Source organism: Vipera berus (assembly GCF_964194415.1).
Source record: "Vipera berus genome assembly, chromosome: 10".
NCBI classification, from domain to species: Eukaryota; Metazoa; Chordata; class Lepidosauria; order Squamata; family Viperidae; genus Vipera; species Vipera berus.
In genome coordinates, this window is record NC_138213.1 from 1297382 (window position 1) to 1324466 (window position 27085).

Below are 27085 nucleotides of genomic sequence, written 5' to 3' on the forward strand. Positions count from 1 at the left end.
TGTTTATCAAAATACTTTATTTTCAGCATAACCCCTCAAAAAACAAACAAACAAAAAAAAAACAACAACCAAAAACCTCCCTCCTTATTAGACATACATCCTGACAATATCTTTTGTTTTTCCTCTGGTTTTAAATCAACTAAAACAATCTTTTGGTTAAAATAAAAGACACATGGAATCTTCTCATCATAGGTCTCTATGCAGCTGGGGGGCGCGCGAAGTGGGCCGACGGGGGGAGTTTCCGGCTGCTGATGGTGTTTGGGGGCGTCTCTTCTTACACGTGTGCAGAAGTGCATGGCTGGAGACCCCTGACACGCAGCATGGCTAACTAGGGGGATACAATTCATAGCTAGCAAAGAAGAGGGCAGCGCAAGGAGGGCAGGGAGGAGGAGGAGGAGGAGGAGGAGGAGGCATCTGACAGGGCTGCGGAGAAGAGTCCACTGTGCACGAGGACCAGGAAAACGATTGCGGCAACCACTTGTACCCGAGGCCAGCAGCACCCGGGTGGGAGAGGCACTCAGGGGACCCTCTCCCACCCAGGAAGTGGGCAGGGGTGGATTCCAGCTGACAAAATTTATCCAATTTGTTGTTTGTTTTTTTAAAAAAGGACCACAGCCAAAATAAAACAGAACTGCAAAATCCGAAGTGGCTGCTTGTATGCTATTTATAAAAACACCGGCGCAGTCTCTAATCCGGGCTGGACCAAGGCTGGACTATACTTTCCCGGGGATCTTGGCCCGCTTTCGAGCGATGGCGTCTTCCACAGCCTTCAGCTGCTTCAGGAGTTCCTCCCTCCGCGACAACGTGCTGGACTTGCCCGATTTGGCGGGGGCAGCGGGAGGGACCGGCTCAGGCACTCTGCCCGGGATGCTTGTGACCTTGCTGGAACTCTTAGACTGAGGTGACAGCGGACGCTTCCTGCGAGAGAGCAAAGATGGCGTTGGGGAGAACCGGGGGCTCCATCGTGTTGTAGATTTGCAGCAGCAAGCAGGCTCTGCCAAAGGGGTGGCAAACCTCACTCACAGGGGGGAAGGAGCTGCATTGCTCCTCTACTGCAGCAGTCCTCAACCGAGGCAACTTTAAGATGTGTGGACTTCAACTCCCAGAATCCCCTGGCCAGCCATTCTTAAAGGCAGCATCTTAAAGTTGCCAAGGTTGAGGAACAGTTATCCAGCCCAACCCTCTCCATCTGGGGGAAAACCAATTCAACCACCCCTTCAACCATGCCAAGGGGAAATGGCAGGAGACGTTGCCATCCTGGCGGCAGGGATTCAGGAAGACGAACCCAGAGGAAGGACAGCGCCCGGAATGCCAGGCAAGTCCACGGCCAGCAAAACTCCTCCAAACAGAGGTCTCCGTGTGTGTTCCAACTGACTCGGTGGTGGGCTGATTAAGCAGTGGGAGCTCCCGATAACTGTGACTAATGCAAGGGAATGTCACACATTCAGACATTTTTTTCATGTGACACGCTCTCTTGCAATGGCTTGGCACGAAACAACTAAACCAATGACACAATCGGCCAAGGAGACTAGGCTGAGGGCCAGCTACGCAAGGGCTGCTTCAGACTGCGGCTTCCCCAACTCTGCTCTACAGCTGCCAGGAAATGGAGAGAGCCCAGGCAGTTCTTGACTCAGGACTGCTCATTTAGCGACGGTTCGAAGTTATGACAGCTTCGGGAAAAGTGACTTGCACACCATCCTCAAAGTTATGGCCATCGGCCCAGCAGCCCAATCAGGTAACCCCGTTTTGGGTGCTTGGCAACCAGGCAACCTGGACGGAAAAGAACTCACTTGTCAGCCTGTGCTGGGGAGGGCTTTGGATTGGGCCCCCGCTGACGGTCCTGTTTAGGAGAGGAGAGCCTTCCTGCGAGCTTCCTGTCGCGAGTACCTGAGCGGAAAGAAAAATCAGCCAAAGGGCTTGGAGCTGATGTCATCCCTGCAAGGTAGACCAGGCCAAGCTAAGCCCTTTTTCTTGTAAGGTTATTATAGTCCCAGATCTTGCAAGTCTGAATGCATCCCCCCCCTTCTATCTTGGTGAGAACTGGGGAGGGTGTTGCCCAAGACGCTTTCCCAGGTTACAATTCTGGCCCCCGACTCCGGTTTCGCTTCTCTGACTGGTGCCTCGGTGGCGGCTTCCCCCCCCCTTTCTCCAGGTCCTTCTTCCTCTCCAGGAAGTGCCTGGGGTGAGGGCATTTTACCTAAAGGGACCAGCCAGCTGGTACCTGGGCGCAGGTGGGCTTTTTAAGGGTGTCGGCAGGAGGGCAAGAGCGAATGGGGAGGCCCACAGGAGACACAGAAAGGGGCCAAGTCCAGGCTAACAATACAGGCCGGGACTAGAAATAATGTCCTGTAAAGCCTTAAATGCCAGCCACACTTGAGCGCCATTCTTAGCAGTCTTTACGACAACTCTGTAAGGTAGGCCAACGATCTTCTCTCACAGGGCAGGAGGAAGGCCGAAACCAAGAGAGAGAGAACCTGAGCAAGCCCAGAGTTCAAGGCAGAGGTGTGATATGCACTGGGGATTTTCCACTGCTGCTCTTTTAGCGACACCAGTTTAGATTTACACAATGCATTGTTCAGGTGGCAAGATCAGCGGGAGGAATGTGGCATCGTTCTTGGCGCTCAAGAGGGAAGCCTGGGCTTTAGCAACAGGGCCCGGGGCCAAGTCAGTGCCCGAGGTGACATGAGCAACAGCGGGTGCTGAGCAGTGCCAGGGAAGCCGACACAAGGGCAGCGTCCCTGGTGAGAGACTTGGGCTGAGCTTGGCCTGGCCTGCATTTTGGAATGAAAAAAAAAACAGTCTTCTCCGAAGCCGGCCGGCCAACCAACCAACCAACCGGATGGCCGGCCAGGAGTTCTCCAGACAACGAGGCATCAACCCTCCAGCCTCGCCTGGCAGAGTGGATTAGGCAGCCCCACCTGCCGGGACACGCTCTCTTGCTTTACCGCTTGCAGGAGGATGGCTGCAGACCAAGGCCTGGCACCTCCCTTTTACACACACACACATACACACACACCCTTTCCGGCTCCTGAACTCTGCCCTGAGCGCGAAGCAGCCGATTCAGGGTGCAGCTAGAACAGCTGGAGAGCAAAGACAAAGCCAGCTGCTCTCAAGGTTCGAAGTTATGACAGCTTCGGAAAAAGTGACTTGCACACCATCCTCAAAGTTATGCCAATCGGAAGGAAGGAAGGAAGGAAGGAAGGAAGGAAGGAAGGAAGGAAGGAAGGAAGGAAGGAAGGAAGGAAGGAAGGAAGGAAGGAAGGAAGGAAGGAAGGAAGGACCGGTCGGTCCTCAGACCTGCAGCCGAGTCTGCCAGGCCCGGCTCCTCACCTGGAGACAGGTTGATCCTCTTGGCTGGGGGAGAAGCCTGCCGGTCTTTGTCGGAGGGCTCGTACCTCTTCCGGCTACTGTTTTTGTCAGCTGCCTAAAAGCAGAGCAGGAGGGGTCATGGCGAGCCAGGCTCCTTCCCTGAGGAGGGGGCGGGGGGGAAGGGATGGCGGCTGGTCGGGCTGCCAGCCTGCCTGGTGAAGCACCTGGTCTGCATTGGAGGTGCCCACACACATACAGGGTGGCCTCCCTGAGAGAGACCAATTACACTTAATTCTAGCTTGGGGCAGTGAAGTTAGCAGATGTCACTCAAGACGAAGAGGCTGCTTTTGATGTACAAGTCCATCATATCAGGAGCGCCCCCTCCCCCCTCCCGCCGGAAGGAGCAAACTCTGAGTGCCCGAGTGGGTCAGAGAGCCCTCCTCCTTGCCTGGGCAGAGGTTGGGCCCTTAGAGAGCCCAAAGAGGCTCCTGGACAGGCCTCTACTCGGTCCTAGTTTCCTTTCCCAGGGATGCCCCTCCCCCTCCCCTTCAGCTGAAGGGGGAGGGGAGACTCAGGGCCCTTTCGGAGGGGCCTTACCTTGTTCAATAGGGTGAGCTTGATTTCCTTGTGGGCACTAAAGCCGGCAGGCTGGGCCTGGGGGGTCGGGTGAGGGGCAGGAGGCTGCTGGGACTTGCCCCCCGAGGTGGGCTTGGCGGCTTTGGCCGGCTGCGCTGGGACGTCTCGCTTCCGCTTCTCCTCCTTCGGGCCGCTCTCCCTCTTGGCCTTCCCTGCGAGAAGCGGAGGGCTGTTCAGGGCAAGGGTGGCAGCCGGTAGCTTGGAGGGGCTCAGGTGCCCCCTCTAAATCAGGCCGAGGCCACCCTTCCCCCGTCAGAGGAAGCTTTCTGCCGCCCCCCCCCAAAGGCAGCGGCAGGTTCCCAGGAAGGCCGTTCAGTCACTTGTCTTGCCCATTTTTCATCTGGGAAGCGGTGGGAGGCAGAATCCGCATCCACATTAGGTTTTATTGCTGCCCTTTCACTCTATGGGAATTGGGGAACTGATCTGCACCTGGGAGAGCCCATCAGAGCTCCCCCCCCCCCGAAAGGCCTCAGACAGCCTTCTCCCTCCCCCATCCTGAGGTCAGCGATTGCCCCGGGCTGGGCCCTGGTCTCTGCCGGGGGGGGGGGGAAGAGAGAGAGAGAGAGAGAGGTGTCTTCAAAACGCCTGTCTCCTGGGCTCTGGGCGGCATTTCCACCACGGGGCGAAGAATGGGATCTGCCAAGCCTCTTTAAGGAGGAAGCCTCCGAATGTGCCACCCGTGGCACTGAACCACCAGCTGCCAGACGGCTTTGCCAATGAAGGGGCAGTGGGCCCTCTGAAGAAAGCCAGGCAGACGCCCTACCTCTTTCTTTCTTCTGCTGGGCAGGGGTTGGGGAGCGGGAGCTAGCCGAAGAAACCGGGCTGGCCAGATCCGCGTACATGTCTTCCGAGTCGGCACTCCGGACGGAGCTGCTGCTGGAGGAGGCACTGGAGGCGGAAGAGACGCTGCTCACGCTCAGAGACCTGACCGGCCGGGAAAGAGAGGAGGGCAGAGACCGTTAATGCCCCCCTTCCGCCTCTCCGTGGCACGGGGGGGCGCAGGTGAGCCAGCCCCCTTCTCACCCAGCCCTGCTCCCTTGGGGAGAAAAAAGGCTTGGAGGGAGAAGTTGCGAGTTACCAAAACAAGGAGCCGCCAACCCCCCAGGGGGCTCCTGGCAAAAGGGCCCGGTTGGCGCTTCCCGACTCCCAGAGGAAGAACGAGGCTCTCACCTGGATTTTCTGGACCCGGACGGGGACGGGGAAAGCGAGGCCGAGGAGGACCGAGACAGGGACCGAGACAAGGATCTCGAGTGGGAGCTGGAACCGCTGTAGCTGCTGCCGCTGCCGCTGCAACTGACGGCCCGCCTGCAGCCAAGAGGATCCCCGCGTAAGCTCCCACTGGCGGACACGAGGGGACCCTCTCCCCACCGCTTTGGGCAATGCCAACGGTCCAGCACTTGGGCACAAGCGGACAGCTGACCAGCCCGGGCAGCAGAGGCACTGCAGGCTTTTTCCGTGCAAGCTTCCCAAGGTGACCTCCATGAGACCCACCGCTTAGGAGGAGGGAGGCGTTTCAGCATCAGAGAGCAAATGGGAGAAAGGGGCAGTGGGCAAAAGCAGTCTCCGCGGGCCTCGTGAGGTCTGGCTAACCCTCCAGGGCCAGGAACGAGCCAGCGCTGCCTCCGAGACCCCTGCAGACCCTCGAGGTCCAGGCCTCGTCCCATGAAGCCGTCGCCTGAGCTGCTCTCCTCCTACCTCCTGGGCGGGCTCCTCGTTTGCCGCTCCTTCCGCCTTGCCTCCCTGGTGTCCCCTGCTTTGGCTGGCTCTGGGGCAGAGGGGGCAACTTTTGCCACGGGTGGCGGTGCTGGCGGGGCGGGTAGTTTCTTCACAAGCTTTTCACTGAAGGAGGGCGACAGGTAAGAGAAATCAGGTGAGAAAAACCAAAGTTTAGTGACCGAGGTTAAAACAGATACGTTGTCATCTCTGGTAACCCTTATCAGACTTTTTCTCATTTAAGGACTGAGGTGACCTGCCCATAAATAAGACAAGTAGACTGTAAAGGGCCCTGAAACGTTATTTTATGAGCCGCAACAGGAAAAGCTGCTTCTTGAAACTGCCAAATAGAATTTAGGTGGCATCCAAAAAACTGGAAGAAAGAAAAAAAATGAGTGCGATGGATTGTTAAAAAACTGGTCAACCAGATTCACATCCTGTTAGCCAAAAACCCCATCTTGGACCAAGCACTCTTCATAAATCCGGCAAGAAGGGTGCCGGATCATACGAAGATTTAGGCTGATAATCTCAACTATAATTACGATGTGAACACACAGCCCTGTCTTGTCCCTGAGACTGGCATGGAAGGGCACATTGCTGGATCATTTTGGGTGCCCTCTTTGGCCCAGTTCTGAGCCCCCAAATCAGGTTTCTGAGATGTGGTGGCCAGAATTACACTCTGGCTTCCGAGTGATTGGTGTGGAAGGTGTAAAGGATTCATCCTGACTGTGCTCGGAGAATGCGAAGCAGGCCGGGGCCCGAGGAGGCGCCCTCCTTACCCCTTTCCAGCCAGAGCTGCCGATTCCCCTTTAGCTTTGGGAAGAGGCTTGTGTGGAGAAGGCGTGGGAGATGGCGACGGCGAAGAGGAGAAGGACTGCGACCTGCAAAGCCAGGCAAGACAAGTGGTTAGAGCAATGCCTCCATACCCACAGGAGGCTCTCTGACTGAGAGTGCTCCTGGGGGCGGGGGGGTGGGGGGTGGTTTCAGCTGAATTGCCCAACTGAATTAAATCAACAGCAGGAAAAAGTGATCAATAGGTTGGATACTTAAGGCGCTTTGCAAAATATATATACGAAAAATGGTTATGGAACAGTGAAAATATTTTGCATAAGCAAACTAGAATTAATGTTTACAATTTTTGAATGTTAGGTGAGGTGAATTCACGGTTGACTGAGAATTCTCTGTCTTTGACTGTGGGGGGAGGATGGCTTACATTACGCTGCAGCACGAAGAGCAGAGCGGAAATAAAGCAAGTGAACAGCCGACAGGGGGGAGTATTTGTAGCTCAGGGTTGAGATGGGGGTCCTTGGTGCTCGCTGGGCTGGGTGGTTTTTATGTTTCATTACTCAAACTGGGCAACCTAAACAGTGCTCGCAAGGACTGGGGTTTCCTCTCAACTGAGAGTGAGCAAACGGAGAGCAAACCCCGATCCTTACGAACCCCGATTACGTTGCCCAGTTTGAGTAATGAAAGGCCCGCATTAAAACCACCCAGCTCAGAGAGCACCAAGGACCCCGCAGGCTAACAGCCATTCTGAAAGGCAGGGAAATCAAGGGAGCCCCAGACAGGCCCATCTCAGAGAGTTGTGATCATTACAGCTTGCAGAATATTTGCAACTGGCGTTCCAGTGGAACAGATGGGCCACGGACCGGTCTGCCCACGCTCCGTGCTTCTCTTGCAGAGGACCTCCCTGAAAGCTGGTCTGGATGACCAGCTGGACGTGGCCAAAGCTTTACTGTTGGAAAGAGAAGCCAAGAATCCACGCAAACTCCTCACCTGGATTCCCCAGTTGCAAGTAAGAGCAAGCTAACAAGGTGCCTGAAATTTCCTGGGGAACGCTGCTTTCCGGTTAAAATAATCAACCAATCAACTATCCAAATAGTTTGGAAGCTGCTAGTGGACACACACTATGTTCCCCAGGCTCCGCGTAAGTGCGGTTGTGATGTGTGACATGCCACACGTAGGAACCACAGGAGGAATGTCACGAGAACCCAGTCTCCACTTTCATCGTGTCTTGTGTGCCAATGAGAACACAAACTGAGGAATTGGCTCTTGAAGGGCAGGCAGGAAGTTACCAAATATGTGGGTGGCACGTCCCAGAAGAGGCGAAACTCAGGGACACACCTCGGCAGCTTCCAGTAATCAGGGCTGGTGCTGCTACTTGAAAGCGCAACCCCACGAGCCCTCCCGCCTTAGTCCCACTGCAAATGCCACGCTTTGCCAATACGTGGTATGTACGCACTGTTAGCTTAGGTATAGTTGTGCTCTGGCCTGTTCAGGACCCACAATATGGGGTGGAGAGGTGGGGGGGGGTTTCTCTTCTCTGCAGGGCCCTGGGGTTGCGCTTTCAGCTTCAAAACTGAAGCTGAACTTCAAACTTGCTCTGATGGTGCAAAGAGCCCCCCCCACCACCACACACACACTGTTTTAGACCAGTTCCCCCCATTCTTGACAGGAATGAGGAAACCTGAGCTTGGGCCAAAGGGAGACTTTCAAACCAGTCCACCTTTGAGCTGCTAGAGAAAAATTCCATAGAAAACGAGGAGTGGACTTGAGGTGTGTGTGTGGGGGGAGGGGGGGATAAGTGACAGCTGAAAGCATCACCGGATTTGGTGTCAGTCATGAGACTCCATAAACAATCTCTGCAATTCATTTTGCTGCAATTCAAGTCACTCTGCTATTTTACGCGGATCACAGGATTGTCATTGTTTATTTACTCAACTGTCCTGTTTTGACACTTTGTTGTGATAAGACATGGGTGTCGGGTTAAATCTGAGTATTTCATCACCTTTTATCAGCTATAATTGCAGCTGCAAATGCCAACACGCAAACCTGACTGGCACCCTGCCCGCTCGGAAATTTCCTCAATTTCTAAGCCATAAAGCCCTGGAATCGGAGAGGCAGGGATCAGCCCCACGGAGGTGTTCTTGCCTGCAAGAAGCGGCCAGGAGCGCAAGGCTTGGACGAGAGATGTAAACACCCTACAAAAACTACGACGGGATTCACGTTTGGCCCCTTCAGATGTCCCTGGTCATATCCAGACAATCCGAGGTTGATGGGTGGTTAAGAAAGACGAAACACAAATAAAAAAATTGTATTGTTTTCTCTTTACCACGTTCTATCTAGGAACCCTTTGTTTGGCATGCCATTCCAGGGTTTCATAGCTCCAACGATGCGGTGGGGACCCTGAGCTTTGATATTCCCCACGGCAAGGGCCTGAAGGGAGAAGGAGCGGGCAGAAGCCTCACCTGGACCGACTGCCTGAGAAGGAGCTGTGCCTGGAAGAGTGACTAGAATAGGAGCTGTAGGAGGACGATCTGGAACGTGACCGCGAAGAACCCGACCCAGAATAGGAGGAGGAGCGGGAGGATGACCTGAAAGGGAAAGAGGGAGGGAACTCAGCTACCAGAAGACCCGCCACAGACATCCTGGCTGGCTTCCTGGTCTGGTTTCAAAAAGAGGCAAGGCCCATCTCACCTTCGCTTTCCCCACCGAGATTGTTTCCAAATCCTACCAGAGGCAGGAATCTCTCTCCTGTTTTACTGCAGTGCATCCTTAAAAGGTACCGGTATCTTTCGAGGGACATTAACCTTCCTCCTTAGTGGAATGGGACAGCAACCCATTCCCACAACTCTCGGTTGTACCCTGGTTTACACAACAAACAGGCTTTCCCGCCGCTGGTCCCTCCCGAGACCTTTTGGTGCAATCTTTAGCTTTTCTTCCAGAACTTCTTCTACGAGGTCCCTTCGCCCTGGGGACTCACCCGAGGGGAAACACCTGCCAGGTTTATACCTTGAAGAACCCGAGCCGGAAGCTGACGAAGCGGAGGTTTTCCGGCGCCTCCTTGCATGACTGGGGGAAGCGGACATGCCGTGTTTTTTTTTGGGCGATTTGGATCGGCGCCAAGGGTCCTTCCATTCGTCGGCTCTCTTGGACTGGGAAGGAGTGGTGGTGGTGGTGGTGGTGGTGGTGGCGGCTGCTTCCTTCTCCTTCTTCGATGGCTCCGGCTGGCGGCTGTAGAGGGTGGACCAAAACGATAATCAGAGGGGAGACAGCTTGCGCTGGGCCTCCCGGTGGCCTCTTATGGAGGTGCCTGACCTTTTAAGAAAGGGCTTGTTGAGTGCTAACAATGGGATGGGCTATTGATATATTTTTTTACACAGAGTTTTCAAAAAACCTTTTTAAGTGGTTTATCAGAAAAAAAGTATAAGGCACAGTATATAAAAACAGCAGCCATGAAACACAGCAAATATAAAAACCAACAATTCCTCGAAAGCAGAACCTTTAATCACTGTTGATACAGAAGTCACTTTAAGTGGGCATGATAAAGAGCGAGTCAAGGCCGCAGGTATCTCCGCAGGAGCTGGAACCTTAAAGTTAGGTGCCACCAACCTGCAAATCCCTGGAAAGGAGTTTGCAGGTGCAGAAGGCAACACGGCAACTCCGCAGAGGAAGACTCTGCTCTCCAGGGTCCTTTTCTCATTACTCTAACTAACCTGAAGGCAAACCACAGAGCACAATGCTTTATTATTTAATCGATTCTCTAAAAAATCCTTCTATGCCTTTGCTTTCGCTGGAAGAAGAAAGATGCCTTGGCAATGGCATCATCGGGAAGACCAAAAATGAAAGAGAAGGGAGTTTTGCCAACCAGAAAGGACTTTTGTAAATGGAGAACTTAGGGAAAACCCAACAGATGTTTCGTTTCTGGCCAGGTTATTCCCTGACTTCGCCAACTGTAGACACAAACCCCCAAGGAGGAAAAAGAGCCACAGGGTCAGGCAAAGAGACCAGGAGGTTTGATCCCAGCCTTCAGTCACAACCTCTGATAATTTCTCTGTGTCTGGAATGAATAATCAATGGGGATGTCTACAGAACAGCCTCTACCGAAGTAAGGAACAAATGTTGGTTTTGTAATTTTTCTACCCTGGCATTTCCACTGATATCCAAGTCTGGATTTCAGCCTGTGGTCTTACAACTGGCATTCTGCAAGTCCCCAACCATCCTTTCGGGTCTCCTTTGATTTTTATAGAAATTTGGAAAACTGCAAGGATAGCGGGAAGGTTTGAGGAGCTCTTAACAGGGGTTTCTTTGCTTCTCAGCCATAACGCCCATCTTCATGACCCCACAATTATCCTTTCCCAATAGTGTCTCTTCTCCAATACCTAACCCTTGCTTAACTCAGAATCTGCTCTGGTTTGTTGCACCAACATTCCTCTGTAAGGATTCTTCACATTCTAACTCAGGATTCTTGACATTTCTTGCAGAAACGAATGCATATCTACCCCTGGGCCAAGTGCCTCCTTCTTCAGCTCCACCTATAATCTCAAATAGCTGGCTGTTCAAGGTAAAATATGCCAACCTCCCGACCCAGCCGTGCTTTTTCAGCAAGAAAATCCTGCTGAAAGAACGAAGGCAGTGCTTTCCAATATGTTTGTATTTGTTTTGCTGCAACAAGCTCTTTTGCTTCAACAGGAAATCCAGAAGAGATATTTGGAGCTGTGCCAGGGCAATAGATTAAGGGGGAGAAATTCCACCCAAGTGTTTCAATGCAAATGATGCATTATTCAGACAGGAAAACGAGAGAAAGTTACTCCCCCCTCCCCCCCCATCCTTCCCCTTCCTCTTTGCATGACATAAGCAAGCCCTTTCACTCATGGCCTAATCTTATCAGGCACAGAGGCTTTCAGTGCAGGAATATTGAGACAACGTGCACCTTGCAAAGGCAGAGAGCCCTCTTAGAAAGGAAGTTAAAAGGAAAAATTAAGCAAGGTGACACCGTGACATCACTGCAAATTTCCCAGGATTGATGACAGGAAATGAAGGTCTGGAAACGGTTGCTCAACAGATACCTAATTTAAAAGTCTGAATTAAATCTGCACATACACTTTAAAAAATGTGCCCTTTGAAAAAAACCTCATGGACAACCTTTAAAATGGATGTTTAAAAATGCAGAAAACTATAGTAGCCCAAGGAAAGGAAAATCCACAAATTAGCAATTATCTAACGTTCTTACTTGGAGCAAATAAAACAAAGCAACACACACACACACACACACACAAAACAAATGAGGTTGGGAACTAGCTTTTAAGTTACAACAACTCTTCCCCACATCAGCAGACTGGATGGCTACTGATCTCAAAAAAGAAGTAGGGCTGGCTACTGTTGGTCTTATATATTTTGATGCAACTTGAGATATTTTGCACGTGGCACAAATCAACTTACTTGTTTGTGGAGAGATTCTTGAATCACTCATATATGAAGGAATCACACACTGCAGAGCGAGCCTTTATTTACTGTTTTTCATTGTCTCTTGGCATCTATTTAGCTTTGCCAATTAAATAATATGTAGGAAGGAAGGTAGGTAGGTGCATAGATACAGAGACAGATGATAGAGATCAGTAGACAGAGACAGACAATCTAACATTTAACCAGCAGAAGGAAATTTAACTTATATTATAGCGGCTTTAACATTGCTTTAATAAACAGAGAATGATTACTGCTTTTAAGCATTACCTTCATGTAACTGGCATCAACAGAGATTATTGTTAATAAAGGCTGGAGCTCAAAAAGAATTTGGTGATGTTTCCAACAAATCAGAAATACGTACTGATTTTCCTTAGGAAAAACTTCAGCTTTCTATGCTATATTTCAAACAACTTGGGGTGTAGGGTGGGGGGGCTGCCTTTCTTTTAAAAACACTTTACATTCAAATAGGATCAATTCATTTTTAAAATACACCAATATGTATTTTCCTTTTACTATACCCGAATCTTCATACATCGCTTTAGATATATCTATGGGAGAAATGTTGATTTTAAGTTGTTTTCCAACTATAATAATTGGCTTTCAAGTACATCCCTGAGCTCTGTCCCTTGAAGCCAGCTTGGGAAAGCTGCTTTTTTACACAGGAGTCAACAAGGTTACTAAAGCCCCATCTCTGTACTTTTAAGGGCACGAGCAAACACGGGTTTTGTGGCCTTTTGGTGAGCTTGGCTGCTTGGACTGAGGATGGGGCTTTAACAGACACTGGGATTTTTGAGCTGAAGGGTGTGTTGCTCTGACACCTCCCAAGAAGCAAAATGGCCGTGATGCCACAAAGAAAAGAAAAAAAAAGAAGAGAGAGAGAAAAGAATTGTGCGTCACTGTGCAGATGGTTATATTTCCATGTGCTTGGCCAAAACGTATCACGAGAGCAAGGATGGCGCCAACTGGATTCCAGACCCCTAAGAGAGATCCTATCCAAGTCCTTGTGCATGAGGAAGAAGACTCTTGTTCATTATAGTAAGATATTTCCTGTGGGGGAAGGATGATCCAGGAAAGAAAACTGGACCGGCATCGACCAGCAGATTACTAATCAAGAGGGGACTCATGACAACCCAGGAATCCAAGAATTGCAGGCACCCGTTCTTGCTAAATCCTCTTGCAAGGTCGTGACTCTTACTGTATGCAAAACACAACTGTGTCGTTCCAGTTGCATGACCTGAACGGGACACTCCCTTCCGGCAGGCAGCCTAAGACTTTCCCATTTGCTAAGCTCGACCTGGGACTAGACTAAGTCTTCAGTGAGTGCAGAAACATGAGGAAGACATGAGGTTTCTTCCCTCGGAGGAATGAGCCTTCATGATGAATTAAAAAGGTTGCTTGGCCGACGAGAGGGTGGCACTGTAAATGCAAGATAAGAGGAACAGAGAGAGGGATTGGGCGGGCGGAGGAGAAGGAAGCCGGTTTTTATCTCTAGTGGATCTACATGGAATTTCTCACAGACAAGTCACACTGTACGGGGTTATCTTAAATCGGTATCCATGAACTCTCCAGTCACCCAGAAGAGAACAAATAAATCAGCTTTTAGGTGCCACCTTCTGACTAAGAGCACGACACAGAGGAAGAAATCAAAGCAACGGGAAAGCTTTAGAGCCCCTTTTTGCAGGGACAGTACAAAAATCTCGCCGTTTAAGCCCATCGATGCCAGCCAACTAAAGGTTTATTTCGTCCAACGTGTGCCCAAGAAAAGAAGCAAAGGCATCTGCAGCCATTCTTTGCTCCCTTGACGCAGGCGACAAGGCCACTGGCAAACTTGCACCAGGGACCGAAGACTCAAACAGGGCATTAAAGGCTCAGTGACAGTGGGGAAAATATTTTGGTATCTCTGAATGTTTGGTAATGACATCAAGTGGCAGAGCTGGGACTTGACTGGAATACAGGGAGTCCCCGGCTTACAACAGTTTGCTTAGTGACCAAAGTTACAACAGCACTGAAAAAAAATGACTTATGGCCATTTTTCACACTTACGACCGTCGCAGCGTTCCTGGGGTCACCTGATCAAAATTCAGACATTTGGCAACTGATTCATATTAATGAGGGTTGTAGTATCCCCCGGGGGGGGTGTCACGGGATTGCCTTTTGCGACCTTCTGACAAGCAACGGGGAAGTTAGATTCACTTAACAACCGTGTTGCTAACTTAACCGCAGGGATTCACTTAACAACTTTGGCAAGAAAGGTCATTAAATGAGGCAAAATTCATTTAACAACTGTCTCGCTTAGCAACAGGAATTTTGGGCTCAATTATAGTTGTAAGTTGAGGACTGCCCGTGTTCTGATTTGGTTGAAGAAGGCGGTTAACGTTGCTTCTAGAAAGTCCGAAATTGACCAAGTGGGGCCTCTGTACAAAGCCAAATCATGTGAGTCAGCTGCCCTTTTGAATATACTCCTTCACGGAGGATGAGTGAAATGAATCATAACAGGTATAATTAGGAGAAAATTGGCTACTGGGCAGGGTTTCTCTTTCTCAAAGGACTTCGTATGTACTTTGGCAAAATCCTTATCTTCAAAAAAATCTGACCAGGGAAGAACAACCTTTGATTAAACAGATGAAATTCATGGTTGTTTTTTTTTTTTAAAGAAACTCATTTTAACCTAAATTGCTTCCTTTGGCAATAAACCAATTTAGGGCCTGGCTACCTCTGCTCTCCCTGCCCTTTCTATTTCACCCCATTCCCCTCTGGTGGCCACAGAAAAAGGAAGAATTCTTCTGAGTCCATTTAGATGAAATCACGGTGAGCTCAAACACACCCCTGGGACACCTGCTTCGCCCGCAAAAGCTGCCAAGCCTCCTCGTCTGAATTTCTTGCTTCAGCATCGATTTTCACAACCAGATACAAGTGACGGAGCAGCAAAGAAAACCCCCCTATGTATTGCCACTTCCTGCCAAGTCAGCCGGGGTGGCTGACAGGGGCCTGAGCTTCACCCAGCTACCCTACCAGGGGCGTGAGAGCCCCAGGCCACCATCTCTTAGGTGAAGCCTGGAAAGGGATCTGAAGCAAGGCCTTGCCAGCTCTGCACAATGGAGCAGCGGTGCCAGCTCCAGTGCCCGCCCCCGGGGCCAACGGAGGATGGAGCAATGGGAGAGTCCAATTTCCACTCAGGCAGGAAGTTCCTCTGGGGTGGGGCTGAACCACCTGTGAACTCTCAGCCCAATTTACGCCCTTGGTGGGATGAAGAGGGAATGCGTCCCTCCCCTCCCCGGAGCGGAGGTGGGGAACAACCGTGTCCCTTTTATGACTTGTGGACGTGGCTGGCTCAGGAACTCTGGGAGTTGAAGTCCACAAGTCATAAAAGGGCCACGCTCCCCCAACCCTGCCCTGGAGGAATTGAGGACGCCCCTGCAAGTAATCAAAGAAACTCCCAATAAACAAGGGCCCACAAGGGTCCGGTGTGAGGAGCTCCTGAAGGAAACAAAGCTGCATGGGACACGACCCGCCAAATCTGCCACTTCCAAAACCCAAAACCAGCTACAGGTAGACTTACAACCATTCATTTATTTATTTATTTTATTTATTTTAATCCCATTTATATCCCGCCCTTCTCCGAAGACTCAGGGCGGCTTACAATCTAAGCACAAATCAAATGTGCTTAGCAATAGCCTTCATTCTATGTATATGCCTGCTTATTAGGGCTTTCACCACCCCCCAAGCGGCATTATTACAAAGTCAGCTTATTGCCCCCAACAATCTGGGTCCTCATTTTACATTTTTCACACTTACGACCGTTGCAGCATCCCTGTGATCACCTGGTCAAAATCCATATGCTTGACAATTGGCTTGTATTTATGACACTTGCTTAAAGTGTCCTCTTCTTGATAGTTTTTTAGACTTATGGCCAATGACAGAAATGGAGGAGGCAGGCTTTAACAGGCATTCTGGAATCTCCATCGAGTCACGTGACTCTCTGGGTAGCATCAATCCAAAACTACGCAAGAGGACAAAGTTGCCAAGAGCTGAGCCAGGGTTTAATGATTAGGGAAAGCACAGAAGTCTATAAATAAACTCAATTAATGTGAAGTCACTCCTACTCCACGGAAGAAGCCGGCTAGTTAAATAGAAAGAATACACATTAAACAATTCTCTAGATTGTTTTCTTCTTAGAACATTAAATTCAGAACTAAAATTAGACACCAGTTTATGGAAAACACAGAAGCACATGACTTTGACTATGGGTAATAAAGCAACATATACTGAGTAAAAGGATTGTAGCTAATTAAACACAGTATAAAAAAATAAGCATTCCTGAAAAACAAAAAGGAAATCGACTTCCCAGTTGTTCAAACATCAACCTGTTAGGTAGATTTGCAGATAAAACTGATGGAGGTCTGCTTTTGTTGCCAAAGTAAAGAGCCACCTTCCTCGTTACTTTTCTCTCATTTTGGGGGAGAAAAATCACAAATGCGGGAGGTTTATTGAAGGACTCATCATATGAACCTTTATGAATTCAAAAATAAGTCAAACTATTTAATAGAACTTACTACCAAGAAAATTGATAGAGGATTTAAGCACAATTCTCCAGAATTAAAGGCACACGGCATTTGACCCAATTTGTGGAAGATGAAGGTTGTACTTATTTTTAACTTAACTATATTAATTTTATTAATGAAATGCATACAGTACAGCCTCTGGGCACTGTAGAGCAATCCAACAAAACTGTACACACAGGAAAAAAATCATTATCCTCGTTGTGTAATAATTATTTAAAAAGCATTAAAAACACGCAGCAACCTCAGGAAACCCGGCAACCAATCTTTTTCATCCAGTCCCTTCCAAAGTCATCTCCCCCACCAGGAAAGAAAACCAAATTACGGAGGCCCATCTGGGTCTTTGTGGAAAACTAACAGTGGGGTCAATCTCAGAGGAAGCCATATGCGGTTCCCTCCCTATGGGGGACAGGCTCAGCAGCCTGGGGAAACTGACTTTTAGCAATCTGTGTACATTTCAGTCTTACATCAACACGACTTCACCCGATTATTCACACACATTCGTACTTCGGAGCGAAGCAGCAGTTGGGACACGAGGCACTTTCTTGGCACGCTGAGACCAATCCCCAGCCAAGGCAAGGAGGCTGCTGGCGCAACTCAAAGCCAAGAATGCCAGAAATGCCAGGGAGGGCCTGGCAGTCCTCGGGCCTGGCTTGCCGCTCTGCCAAGCGCAAAGAACACCAAGCTGGAGAGGCAACTGGCGTTGAGGAAAATACGCCGCAGAGGAGAGAAATAAAAGCCTGCACCCAGGACGGCTCTGCGGCCTGCTTCATCCTCATCTGTTGATGTCGCCTTTCTCAGAAAAACACAATATCCTTCTAACCCCACCGCTACCAACAAGAGCCCACATTCGGCCCAAATTATCCAAACTGCGTGAAAAGAAGGGAAGGAGGGGTTTTTTGGGAAGAAGGACAAGGACACAGGTGAACCCCCAGAATCCTTTTGTCATTTGCGGCAGCATCAGCCGCTTTCCAAATCCTCCAAGCAGGCTCCTGTGCTTCTCCAGCCTTTGGGGATGACCCCGATCCTAACTCTGCCAAGTAGAGGCCTCCGGCTATGCCCAGCCGTTCCCAGAGCTGATGTAAGGAGACGCTCTCCTGAGCTGGGAGCCACCCGGAACCGAGGAACACGCCACTAGACCAGAGGTCTCCACTCAGCAACATGGCGGATTTCAACTCCCTGAATTCCCCAGTCGGCCAGCCAGAATTCTGGGAGTTGAAGTCCACAAGTCTTCAAGTTGCCGAGTTTGGAGACCCCTGCGCTAGCCCATCAAACGCAATCCATACCTGGCTGGCTGTGGCGATCGCGGCTTTGGCTTCTCTTTCTCCTTCTCCCGCTCTTTCTCCCGCTCCCGGTCCCGGTGTGGGCGGTCCTTGTCATCTCGCTTGATGCGCTCCCGCTCCCGTTCCCACTCTTCTTTCCGTCTCTGGCGCTCCTTGTCCCGCTCCCGTTCCCTTTCACGCTCCCGCTCTCTCTGCCGCCTTTCTCGTTCCCGCTCCCGCTCCCTCTCTCGCTCCCGTTCCCTCTGACGGTTCTCCCGATCCCTCTCTCGCTCCCTCTCCTGGGGAAGGAAAGAAAGAAAAAGCCAGGTCACAAACCTTTGATCCAGAGGAAGTCTTGAATCGTGTCACACCAAGGGAAGTCTTCAGTTGGCTTAACAACACTTAACAACCTCATTCTCTAGATATTTACTCCCAGAGGCCCACCATTATGCTAATTAAAATCACAGGTTGCTCTTCTCCCTGCTTTGTTCCAATCTGTATGGGGTAAAAGCCACACTTTTCGTTTCTCAAAATTCCTGGAGCAATTTGAGACATAGAAGCAAAAAATACTAATTAATGAATAAACGACAGGTAGTGACTGTTCAAAGTTACAGTGGCACTGGGAAAAAGTGATTTATGACTTTTTCACACTTACGACCGTTGCATCGTCCCCACGGTCACGTGATCAAAATTCAGACAATTGGCAACCGTCTCATATTTATGACAGTTGCTGTTTCCCCAGGTCATACGATCCCCTTTTGCGACCTTTTGACAAGGAGTCAACAGGAAAGCCAGATTCATTTAACAACTTAACTTCATTTACTAACTTAACAACTTAACAAACAGGGCAAAGAAAGTCATAAAATGGGACAAAACTCACTTAACAGCTGTCTCACTTAGCAACAGGAGTTTTGGGCTCAGCTGTAGTCGTATGTCGAGGACTGCCTGTACCGCCAAGGCCAAATGAGCTGTTAAGCTTCAGCCGCTTCAGTGCAAGCTGCTGGCCCAAGCGAAATAGGAAGCCCAGCCCAGGGCAGGCATTTACCTTACTCAGTCTGTAATTGCGGTAGGGGTCCGGATCAGTGTACTGTACCCTGAAGTTCTCATACTGTCCTCCCCGCCAGGAGCGTTCTATTTCATAATCATAGTAGGGATCGGAGTAGGGATCGAGTCTGCAGAGCAACGAAAAGAAGAGAAGTGGTGAAAGAGCATGCAGTCCCACATTGTTCTCATCAATTCTCATCAAGCAATATTTGCTCAAGGGTCATATTTAGCCGCCACCACCACCTGAAAGCAAAAAAAAAGTGTTTCACAGGGGATGCCCTTTTGCAATCAGACAAGCACAAAGAGCCATTCCTCCCCCCTCCCCCCCCAAAAAAAAATAATAATTCCAGATTCAGGCAAATCACATCAACTTTTCAACAGCAGCCACTTGAGTCCAATCTCTGAAAAACAGTGGGGGCCAAAAATAGAAGATGCTTTAAGGAAGGTGAGGCTCTGGTTAACAAAGGGCTTTAATGGGTCAGCAGACCATGCTCGACTTACGCTAAGAAGGGTACGGTTAGATTCTTCTATTGTTTTATCCGTGCTATTAGTTCTGCCTCTCCTCCTCCGGGAGAAACAAAGCGGAATAAGAGCAGGGTGCTCAGCACTTCATTACCAACAATTAGCCTTAGCAAATAATTGAAAATAAGCCTTTCTGGATTAATCCTGAAATCAGCACAGTGAAAACAACAGCAATAACTTTAAAAAAAAAAGTTCTCATCCTCATCATGACTGCACGACGTGATAATAACAAATGGCCCCTGACAAGTGGAAGGATTTTGGAATAGGCTTTGGAAAGGTTAGGGTTGCTGTTCTTCCTTCTGGGATGTCTTCAGAAAATGCCAACTATTTTCTTCTAGATGTACTTAATTATTTAGAAGTCTTGCGATTGCTGTAATCGTTGCCAAGATGTTGCCAACCCATGGCAACCTCCAAACAGACGGGCATGCCAGCACAGAAGGCCAGATGAAAACAAAGAACTCTGCAACCACAGATGCTGAGCTAAGAATTCTGAAGAATCAAAATGAAAGTAACGTGGACTAGTTAAGAATCCACGAGCAACCAGGGATTGCTTACCCAAAATTAGCATTCTCTTTGACGTCCGTGTCACTGGTAGTTTTGAGGAAACCGGTGGGGGGAAAAAAACCAGATTCATGAATCAATTAGCAGTTATCACATGTCACAGGTTAGTCTCAGAGCAAACAAAAAATTGTTTCAAAAATAAATTCTTTGGGAAGTGAAATGATGCAAACTGGGAAAAATTTCCAATTAACTAAACCACTTGAGATTGTACTTAGCATTTTTGGCACTGTGAGAAGTTTTATATCCAAATATATTTCATTATACTGTTTCCATCTTCCCCTTAAAATATTAACAGAATCCACAATGGTCTGAGAATCAGTGTCTCTGCTAGATAATGAACAGTCAAGCTGAAACTAAGTTAATCAACTAAAATTAGCAAAATTCCTCAAATAAGCAGACCTAATCTACAAATCAAAGGATAAGATCTGCAAACATAGAATTAAATTAGGTCTCCCAGAGGAACTGCATGTTCACAAGAATAAACATGCCTACATACATATATGCCCCTCACGTGTCACCCTAGAATTACTGAGAACCCTACTAGGATCAATGGCCAGAGCGACCTCAGCAAATCTGTTTGGTCAACCTGTCTGCGTCTTGAAAGAAAAGGTGTACCTTTGCAGAATTTATATCCTGTTACTGTGTCACAAGAAGGAGCAGGAAGAATGCTATTCCTGATGCTGTGTAGTGCAACTGAGGATGTCAAGATGAGGCCACTGGTCAGCCTTTGTCCCCTTGGCTTTGTCCTCCTAGACCCTCCCTAGCGAGGGCTTTCCAAAGGAGGCTCAGAAAGACTGGGATGAGACCCCAGATCAAACAGGATCTATGATCCATACGTACCAACCCACTCAATGTCGCCAGAGACACTTGCCCGGCTGACTTCTTGAATGTAAGGGTGTATCTTAAACCCAGCTATCCTACTGAAAGAGGCTCCAAGCGCTAAAAGGGGTAGTCAGAGCAAAACCTGCACGTGGGAAGCAGTCGTGGGCTCCAGTAGTACCCACCGTGTTCCACATAAAGCACCTGAAGCAGGCGGGCCTGGGGCTGATTTTCAGTAAGACAGAAAACCCAACAATTGATGAAATGCAGCCGTTCCGCTTCACACGCGCAGTGCTGCTGTCGGGATCCAAAGAGCCACTTTGGATAGTGAGATTCGCAAGTTTAATAAATAAATAAACGGCTATGCAGAAGAGAAAAGCACCAGGCTGCATGCACACACGGGGTTGGGCCCTGCAAACAGCAGCAGCCAAGACAGGATGGGCCGGCTAGCCATTAAGCTGACAGCGCCCTCTGGTGGATGGCAGCGGGACTGGAGAGGACGGCACAGAAAGAGGCAGCCTAGCATGGCGCCGAAGAAGACCCCAGCGGCAGAGTCCTACCTGGAATCCCGCACGTCCCAAGTGATGCGATAGTTCCAGTCCCGTAAAAATTCGTTTTCCTTGTCGAATTCGCGTTCGTCTTCCCCAATCGTTACCGTAAACCGTTTTTCTTCGAAATCGGGTTCCTGCTCTTTCCTCATGGAAGCCTTTTTCAGCACCTGGCGGGAGGAGTGGGCGGGAGCATCAGTTTCCCAAAGGGATGACAGAACGGACACAATGTCCTCCCCAGCCTGACGCCTCCAGATGTATTGGGGCACCAACTCCAGAATTACTGAGCGCAATACCCAGAATGCCAGCACATCTGCAAGTCACTGGCTGGGAAAACTGCTTTGTGTTTTAGAATTGGTGTGTGTGTGTGTGTGTGTGTGTGTTTCAGATTAGAATGCTGAGCACCTGGCACTTTTTAAAAACCATAAACGCTGAATCTTGCTACTTTATGTTAGAGAGGTGCACAACACACCTGGAAATAAACATGCTTTTTTAAACAGTTGACTTAAACAGCTTTGAGGAAGGATCTTAAGTACTGTTCATTCAGGGGTGTTGCAACTTTAGTCATTTAATGAGTGGCTGGTAAGCAAGGATGACCTGTAGAGTCACTTCTCAGCCCTTTCCCCTGTTCTGCACAAGGACTAAAGAAGATCCAGTTTACCTCCTTCGCATGTCGGAGGCCCCGTTCCCAGGCACCTTCAGTTGGAGGGTCAGGAGGTGGGGGTGGGAAGATTTCATCCACACCGGGCCCTCCCTGTTAAGAAATAGGGGAGAAAGATTTCAGTTATGCTCATTTTCACGAAGCCCATTTTTACTCCAGAAAAGCTATTAGCTGCTAGGTGGCTGGCCTCACTTTTCTCCTAGGTTGCCTTATTACTTTATAAGCAACTACAGTGTTTTCAACACTTGCACCTTGGCTCAGGTGAACTGGATCCTTAGTCCAGAAGAGAAACACTGGAGGAACAGCACTGAGCATGGCTTCTCCCTGCTCCAATCAGCATTGCTTGTACAAGACTACAAGTATCTCTGCTCTTCTAATATTAGACCTACAACAAGGCCTAATACAAGAGCCCCAAATGCATGCCACATTTATTACGCAGCCAGGTGACCTGGCTCTGCATCTCCTTCTCCTCCTCCTGTTATGTCCTGTGCTCGTTATCCATTCAAAACAAGGGGTCGGTAGAGGATACATTTAGCAACCATCCAGTGGGTGCTTGTTTTCCCCAAACTCTCAAGCAACAGGATAGGGTCATAGCATCCTCAAATAGATTCAGGCTATAAATACTGATACAATACTGTACCCAAGTATTGGCTGGCATCAGAGGATGAGGACCAGGGCCAATAGGAGGGGCACCGTTAGAAGAGAAACGATCTGGCTTGGTAATCAGAGAGTAGTTTCCTTTGTCATTCACACCAGGATGAATAAATCGGCAGTTTGTGCCCCAAGTACAGTTCCCTATGGAGAAATAAGCAGGAGGGTTTTTTAAAAAAAGGCCCAAGCAAAAGAAACTTCACACCAAACACAGGATGCCAGTTTGAGAAAGTCTGTCAACACACCCTACCCCTCTCTTGCCTTGCCCTGTTCTTCAACTACCGAGTTATGTGAAGGAGATTCTTCTAGAGCATTGTTTGGTTTATTTGAAGAGATTATATTTTACGCTTCAAATGCTTTCCTTGCATTGCTTGCACTATGAAGTAAAAAACCGGAAAAAAGAGTACAATAAAACATATTCAAAAACTGAAACTGCAGCACAAATCGCGTGAGAACCCACACCAAAGGTATTTTAAAAAATGGTTGCCAATCAATCAACCATGGCTGCAATTGCGTTAAATTCATGTTGATCAAAATAATTGTACAATGCTCATAGCTAAACTAAGTTTCCATATGCTGAGACAGTATTACTGGAGGAGGGCTACTATCTTGATGCTCCATGTTTGGGCTTCTTTAAAGCATTGGAACACGGAGAGATTTTTGGTGTAAGGCGACCTCTGACCTCTGACAGCTAGAAACCATCCAAGGAATGGAAGCCACAAGATTCTGAAGGGTGGCTGTCAACGGAGGCTCCTTGGTGTCGCTCAGGAGGAAGGGACACAACTGGCTTTAATGTGTACCTTTCACAAAAAAACGGCAGGTAACACGTGGCCTCACTTTTCTGTCACTGGGATCTTTCACCTCTCCCTCCTCCAGGTCATCATCCTGAAAACACAGAGAGAGACAGGAACTCAGAAGGCAAAAGTTGCAATGACAGAAGGCCTTCACCCATAAGAACTGGAGGTGCTTTTTCAGGAGACAACTGGACTTCCTTGAGAATCTCCATAGCCATGAGAACTGGAGCAACCCAAGAAGAAGAGGAGAAACCAGAGAAGGGAGACGGATTCCCACAGCCCATGTGCTCTTCAACATGGGAATGGTTGTAAGAAGACACTCACACTAGAAGTCCCCAACTTCTTCGGTTGCTCCTTGCTAGCTTTTTCTTCTAACCCTCTAGACTCAGGAGATGCCTTTGAAAGTGGTCGAGCAGAAAGGTCAGATGGCATCTGGGTTTCAAGGCCAACTTGGTCTTCCTTCCTGTCTCCTGCCAGAACTCTCCTCAGCCCAACCACGGAGGGCTTTGCCTTTCTTGCTCTCCTGCAGGCTTAGCTCAGATTAGGCTGGCCCCCCACCCTAACACTCTTCCGGAGGGTGCTGAAGACGTGGTTCTGCCAGCGGGTCCAGGGAACCCAGAGCGGGATGGAGCCCATTAAATGGCTGGTGTGAATGTGTGCTGTCACCGGAGCGGGTGGGTTATTTTATTATTTTTCTTACTTTCATTTCTTTTATATAGTGTTTTTATATCTGTGTAAGCCACCATGAGTCGCCACGTACGAGTAGGTGGCAATAAAAATTTTCTAAATAAATAAATAAAAATAAATAAACTGTGATAACATCAGCACCATCTATCCTTGGAAAGACTCTGCAGATGACTTCTTAATTCATCTTCAAAAAGGTGAAGCAGACCTTGAAACTTGGGGTAGGATAGTAAGCATGGAACTAAAAGCCAACACTAAGAAAACAGAACATTCTTTGCAACAACCTTCTAAATTAATATTGGAGGTATCAAATAATAAGATGGTAATAGAACTTCTCCAGAATCTGTGCCAATCCAAGAATTTAGCTCAGAATATTCCCTCTATTCCCTCTCACCCGACCCCGGCAACAATCGTCAATGAAAGTCATGCTTTCCTTAAGCACTTTCAGAGAGAATCATACTGTCAGAAGAAACTTTCTGACTTCTGAACAAGCTGATATCTAACACAGATACTAACTATCATCTGGCAGGAAAACCTGTGGTTCAGAGCTTCCCAGCTGTTTCAGCTCATCTGCACTTGGCTTCCTTGTCACTTCCTACTTCCAGCATTCATCACAACACATCTCCCTCTTTTTTCCTGGGAGGAACACAATTGCTGCTTTGCAGGCTCAGATGTTATCTGGGTGTCTACAGGGCTCTTAGAACCACCCCTTTCCAATCCAGACCAAGGGCACTCGCCAAGCTGGATGTCTATGGAACGACAGTTGTTCCCACTGCCATCAGGGGCTTGAGCTTGGCCAGTACAGTGACAGAAAATGATGCTGAGATTCAGCAACTGCTCCCAGGATTCTGAGCGCAAATTTTGCTAAATACTGAAGAATCAGAACAGCTTCCCAATTCTTGGCAATGGTCACACTGTAGAAAGTTTGGCAGCTGAAACCTATTCACTGGAGGGTGAGAAAACAGCCCTTTATTGACCTTTCTGCATTACCAAGGGTTGTGGGGACCTGCTTTTTCCCAGGGACACCCTTGGTGGAGGGGGAGGGGGGCAATCCCGAGACTGCAGAAGGGAGATGAACTTACATCAATCTCGCCATCATCAATTTCTCCATCTTCTTCCTTCTTCTTCTCCTTGGGAGGCTCCTGCCCGTCCTTCTCATTGTTGCTTTTGGGGGTAGGCTGTTTTTCATCTTCTGGAGGCTTGTCTCCCTTTTCTTCCTCTTCCTCCTCCTCCTCCTCCTCCTCCCCCACAGCTTTGTCAGCCTCATCGTCTGCAGGAACAGTGCTAGGCTCCTCAGGAACCTCCTCATCATAGTCCAGTTCATGCTCGTCCAGTTCCCGAATGACCGAGGAGGCTTCATCACCCAGGTCATTTGCCCCCTCTTCCTCTTGCTCAACGCGCAGAGAGGACTTGAGTGGTTGGCTTTGATCATTACGATCAGAGTCCGGAGACTTGGTTTCGCTTAAGCGCTCCTCTTCCTCTGAGGGAAGGCCTTCCTCCTCCCCATGGCTCAATGTTCTAGTTACCCTGTCTGCCCCTTTCCCCAAGCAGGCACCCTGTCCTTCCTCCCCATCCTGCTCTGAACTACTCCCTTTCAGGATTTCGTCATCAGAGGGCTGGTGGTCATCCTCCTCTTCATCTTTCTCACTGGGAGAGCGGGGGGTTTGCTCAAGTGTTTCAGAAACATCCATCAGGACCCACTAGTCTGTAACAGAGAAAAGGCTCAGATTAAAAAAAAGACAACAGTGGATTCATAGCTGCTTCTTAGCTACAGATTGTTAAGCTGTCAAGTCAACATTTTTAGCTTGCAATGCCCTTCACCAATCCATATTTAGATGCTGGCCCATAGGAGTTAAAGAGCGTGGAAGATATTCTCAAAGAAGAGCTGCTTTGTAGCATCTAAGCCCAAAGTAAGTCAAAACCATTCATAAAACATTCATTGACAATGGTTTCCTGACAAGATTTTAACTTTTTAACAGAAATTGCCCCTTGGTGAACACAAACGAAGCAATCTGTCTATAAATGAGCCCATCCAAAGTTAAAAGTGAAGAGGGAGGCAGAGACTCTCCTTCTGCAGCCAAGCTAAGAAGCCATCCCGTCACCCCGTCAACACAACCGTCCGCCTTACTACCAGCAGGGGATGATGGGATACAATCCCACAGACGTTGGAAGGGACCACGGTTCCAGCATCGCTCACCCCCTTTCCAGACGGGTCAAAACAGGAACCCCCCACCCCGGCCAAGGCGGACGGGAGCGCGCAGGCCGAGACTGCAGCCTCCGCCAGGGCAAAGGTTGCCCCCGGACCTCCCCTTCGGGGGATCTGGCCGAGCCCCGAGCCCATCCGGCCCGGCGGGCTGCACAGGATGGGTGTTGTAGTCCTGCTGCCCGCGAGTGCCCCAGAAGACCGCTCTGGGGGCGCCGGGGCGCGGAGGCCGCAGCCCGCTCGTCGGCCCGGGGCTCAGGCGTCAGGCTGGGCCTCCCCGGAGGACCAGCGAAGCGACAACCAGCGACGCCCCCGGCGCCTTCCCTGCAGGCCCCACGCCGGCCCCCGCGGCCCCGGCCCCCGCGGCCCGCAGGCGGCGCCCGCCGCTCCTCACCTGGCCGAGCGGGAGGGGGCCGGGGGCAGCGGGGAGGCGGCTCCGGGAGGCGGCGGGGCGCGCGACGAGGCCTCTACTGGCGGCAGAGCAGGGCGGCCATGGGGTGACGTCATGGACGCGCGACGCCGCCAGCGGCGGCGACGGCCTCCCACCTGCTCAGCGCGCTTGCGCCGCCCGGGCAGCGCGAGGCCAACGAGGAGCGGGAGGGAGTGGGCGGGGCGGAGCTGCTTCAGGGAAAGTGACAGCCGGGCGCGGCCCGCCCCTTAGAAGCCTGGCTTAGCCAATCGGGAGACGGAAGGAGGGGGAGGGCGCGCGCCTGCGTGTTCCCTCTCGCTGCCCGACCGCCGGAGAGTCTGGCGTGCTCTGCGCGTTGCCGATTGGGAGGGATGGGCTTTGTAGTCCGACGGGTGTGGGAGCGCAGGGCTTACCGGTGCGACCGATGTGGCGGCGCGCACCGGAGGGCGGCATGCAGGACGCCG

At 49.9% G+C, this 27085-nt stretch overlaps 1 protein-coding gene across 2 annotated transcripts; it reads right to left on the reverse strand.

Annotated features, from left to right (window-relative positions):
* Positions 1 to 26743, reverse strand: ZC3H18 (zinc finger CCCH-type containing 18). Of its 2 annotated transcripts, XM_081336082.1 has the most exons (19): positions 26607 to 26743; positions 25092 to 25714; positions 23332 to 23416; positions 22521 to 22675; positions 21881 to 21973; positions 21232 to 21389; positions 19847 to 19879; positions 18771 to 18897; positions 17750 to 18024; positions 9451 to 9672; positions 8907 to 9032; positions 6438 to 6539; positions 5641 to 5784; positions 5116 to 5250; positions 4709 to 4869; positions 3907 to 4097; positions 3331 to 3424; positions 1791 to 1887; positions 1 to 918 (listed from the first exon to the last, which is right to left on the reverse strand). In XM_081336082.1, the coding sequence occupies exons 2-19, from the start codon at positions 25698 to 25700 to the stop codon at positions 714 to 716; spliced, it is 3012 nt and encodes a 1003-aa protein (XP_081192208.1). In that variant the 5' UTR covers positions 25701 to 25714; positions 26607 to 26743; the 3' UTR covers positions 1 to 713. The 2 variants fall into 2 exon arrangements, with proteins under 2 accessions (XP_081192208.1, XP_081192209.1); XM_081336083.1 differs by lacking the exon at positions 19847 to 19879.
* Positions 26744 to 27085: the final 342 nt, after the last annotated feature.

Excerpts from the sequence above, each read along its gene's own strand:
- ZC3H18 (XM_081336082.1), bottom strand. The coding sequence starts at position 25,700 with ATGGATGTTTCTGAAACACTTGAGCAAACCCCCCGCTCTCCCAGTGAG. Across the intron at positions 9,673-17,749 it reads CGATCGCCACAGCCAGCCAG|CCGCCAGCCGGAGCCATCGA; the intron begins GTATGGATTGCG and ends CACCCTCTACAG. Across the intron at positions 9,033-9,450 it reads TCCGGCTCGGGTTCTTCAAG|GTCATCCTCCCGCTCCTCCT; the intron begins GTATAAACCTGG and ends TTTCCCTTTCAG.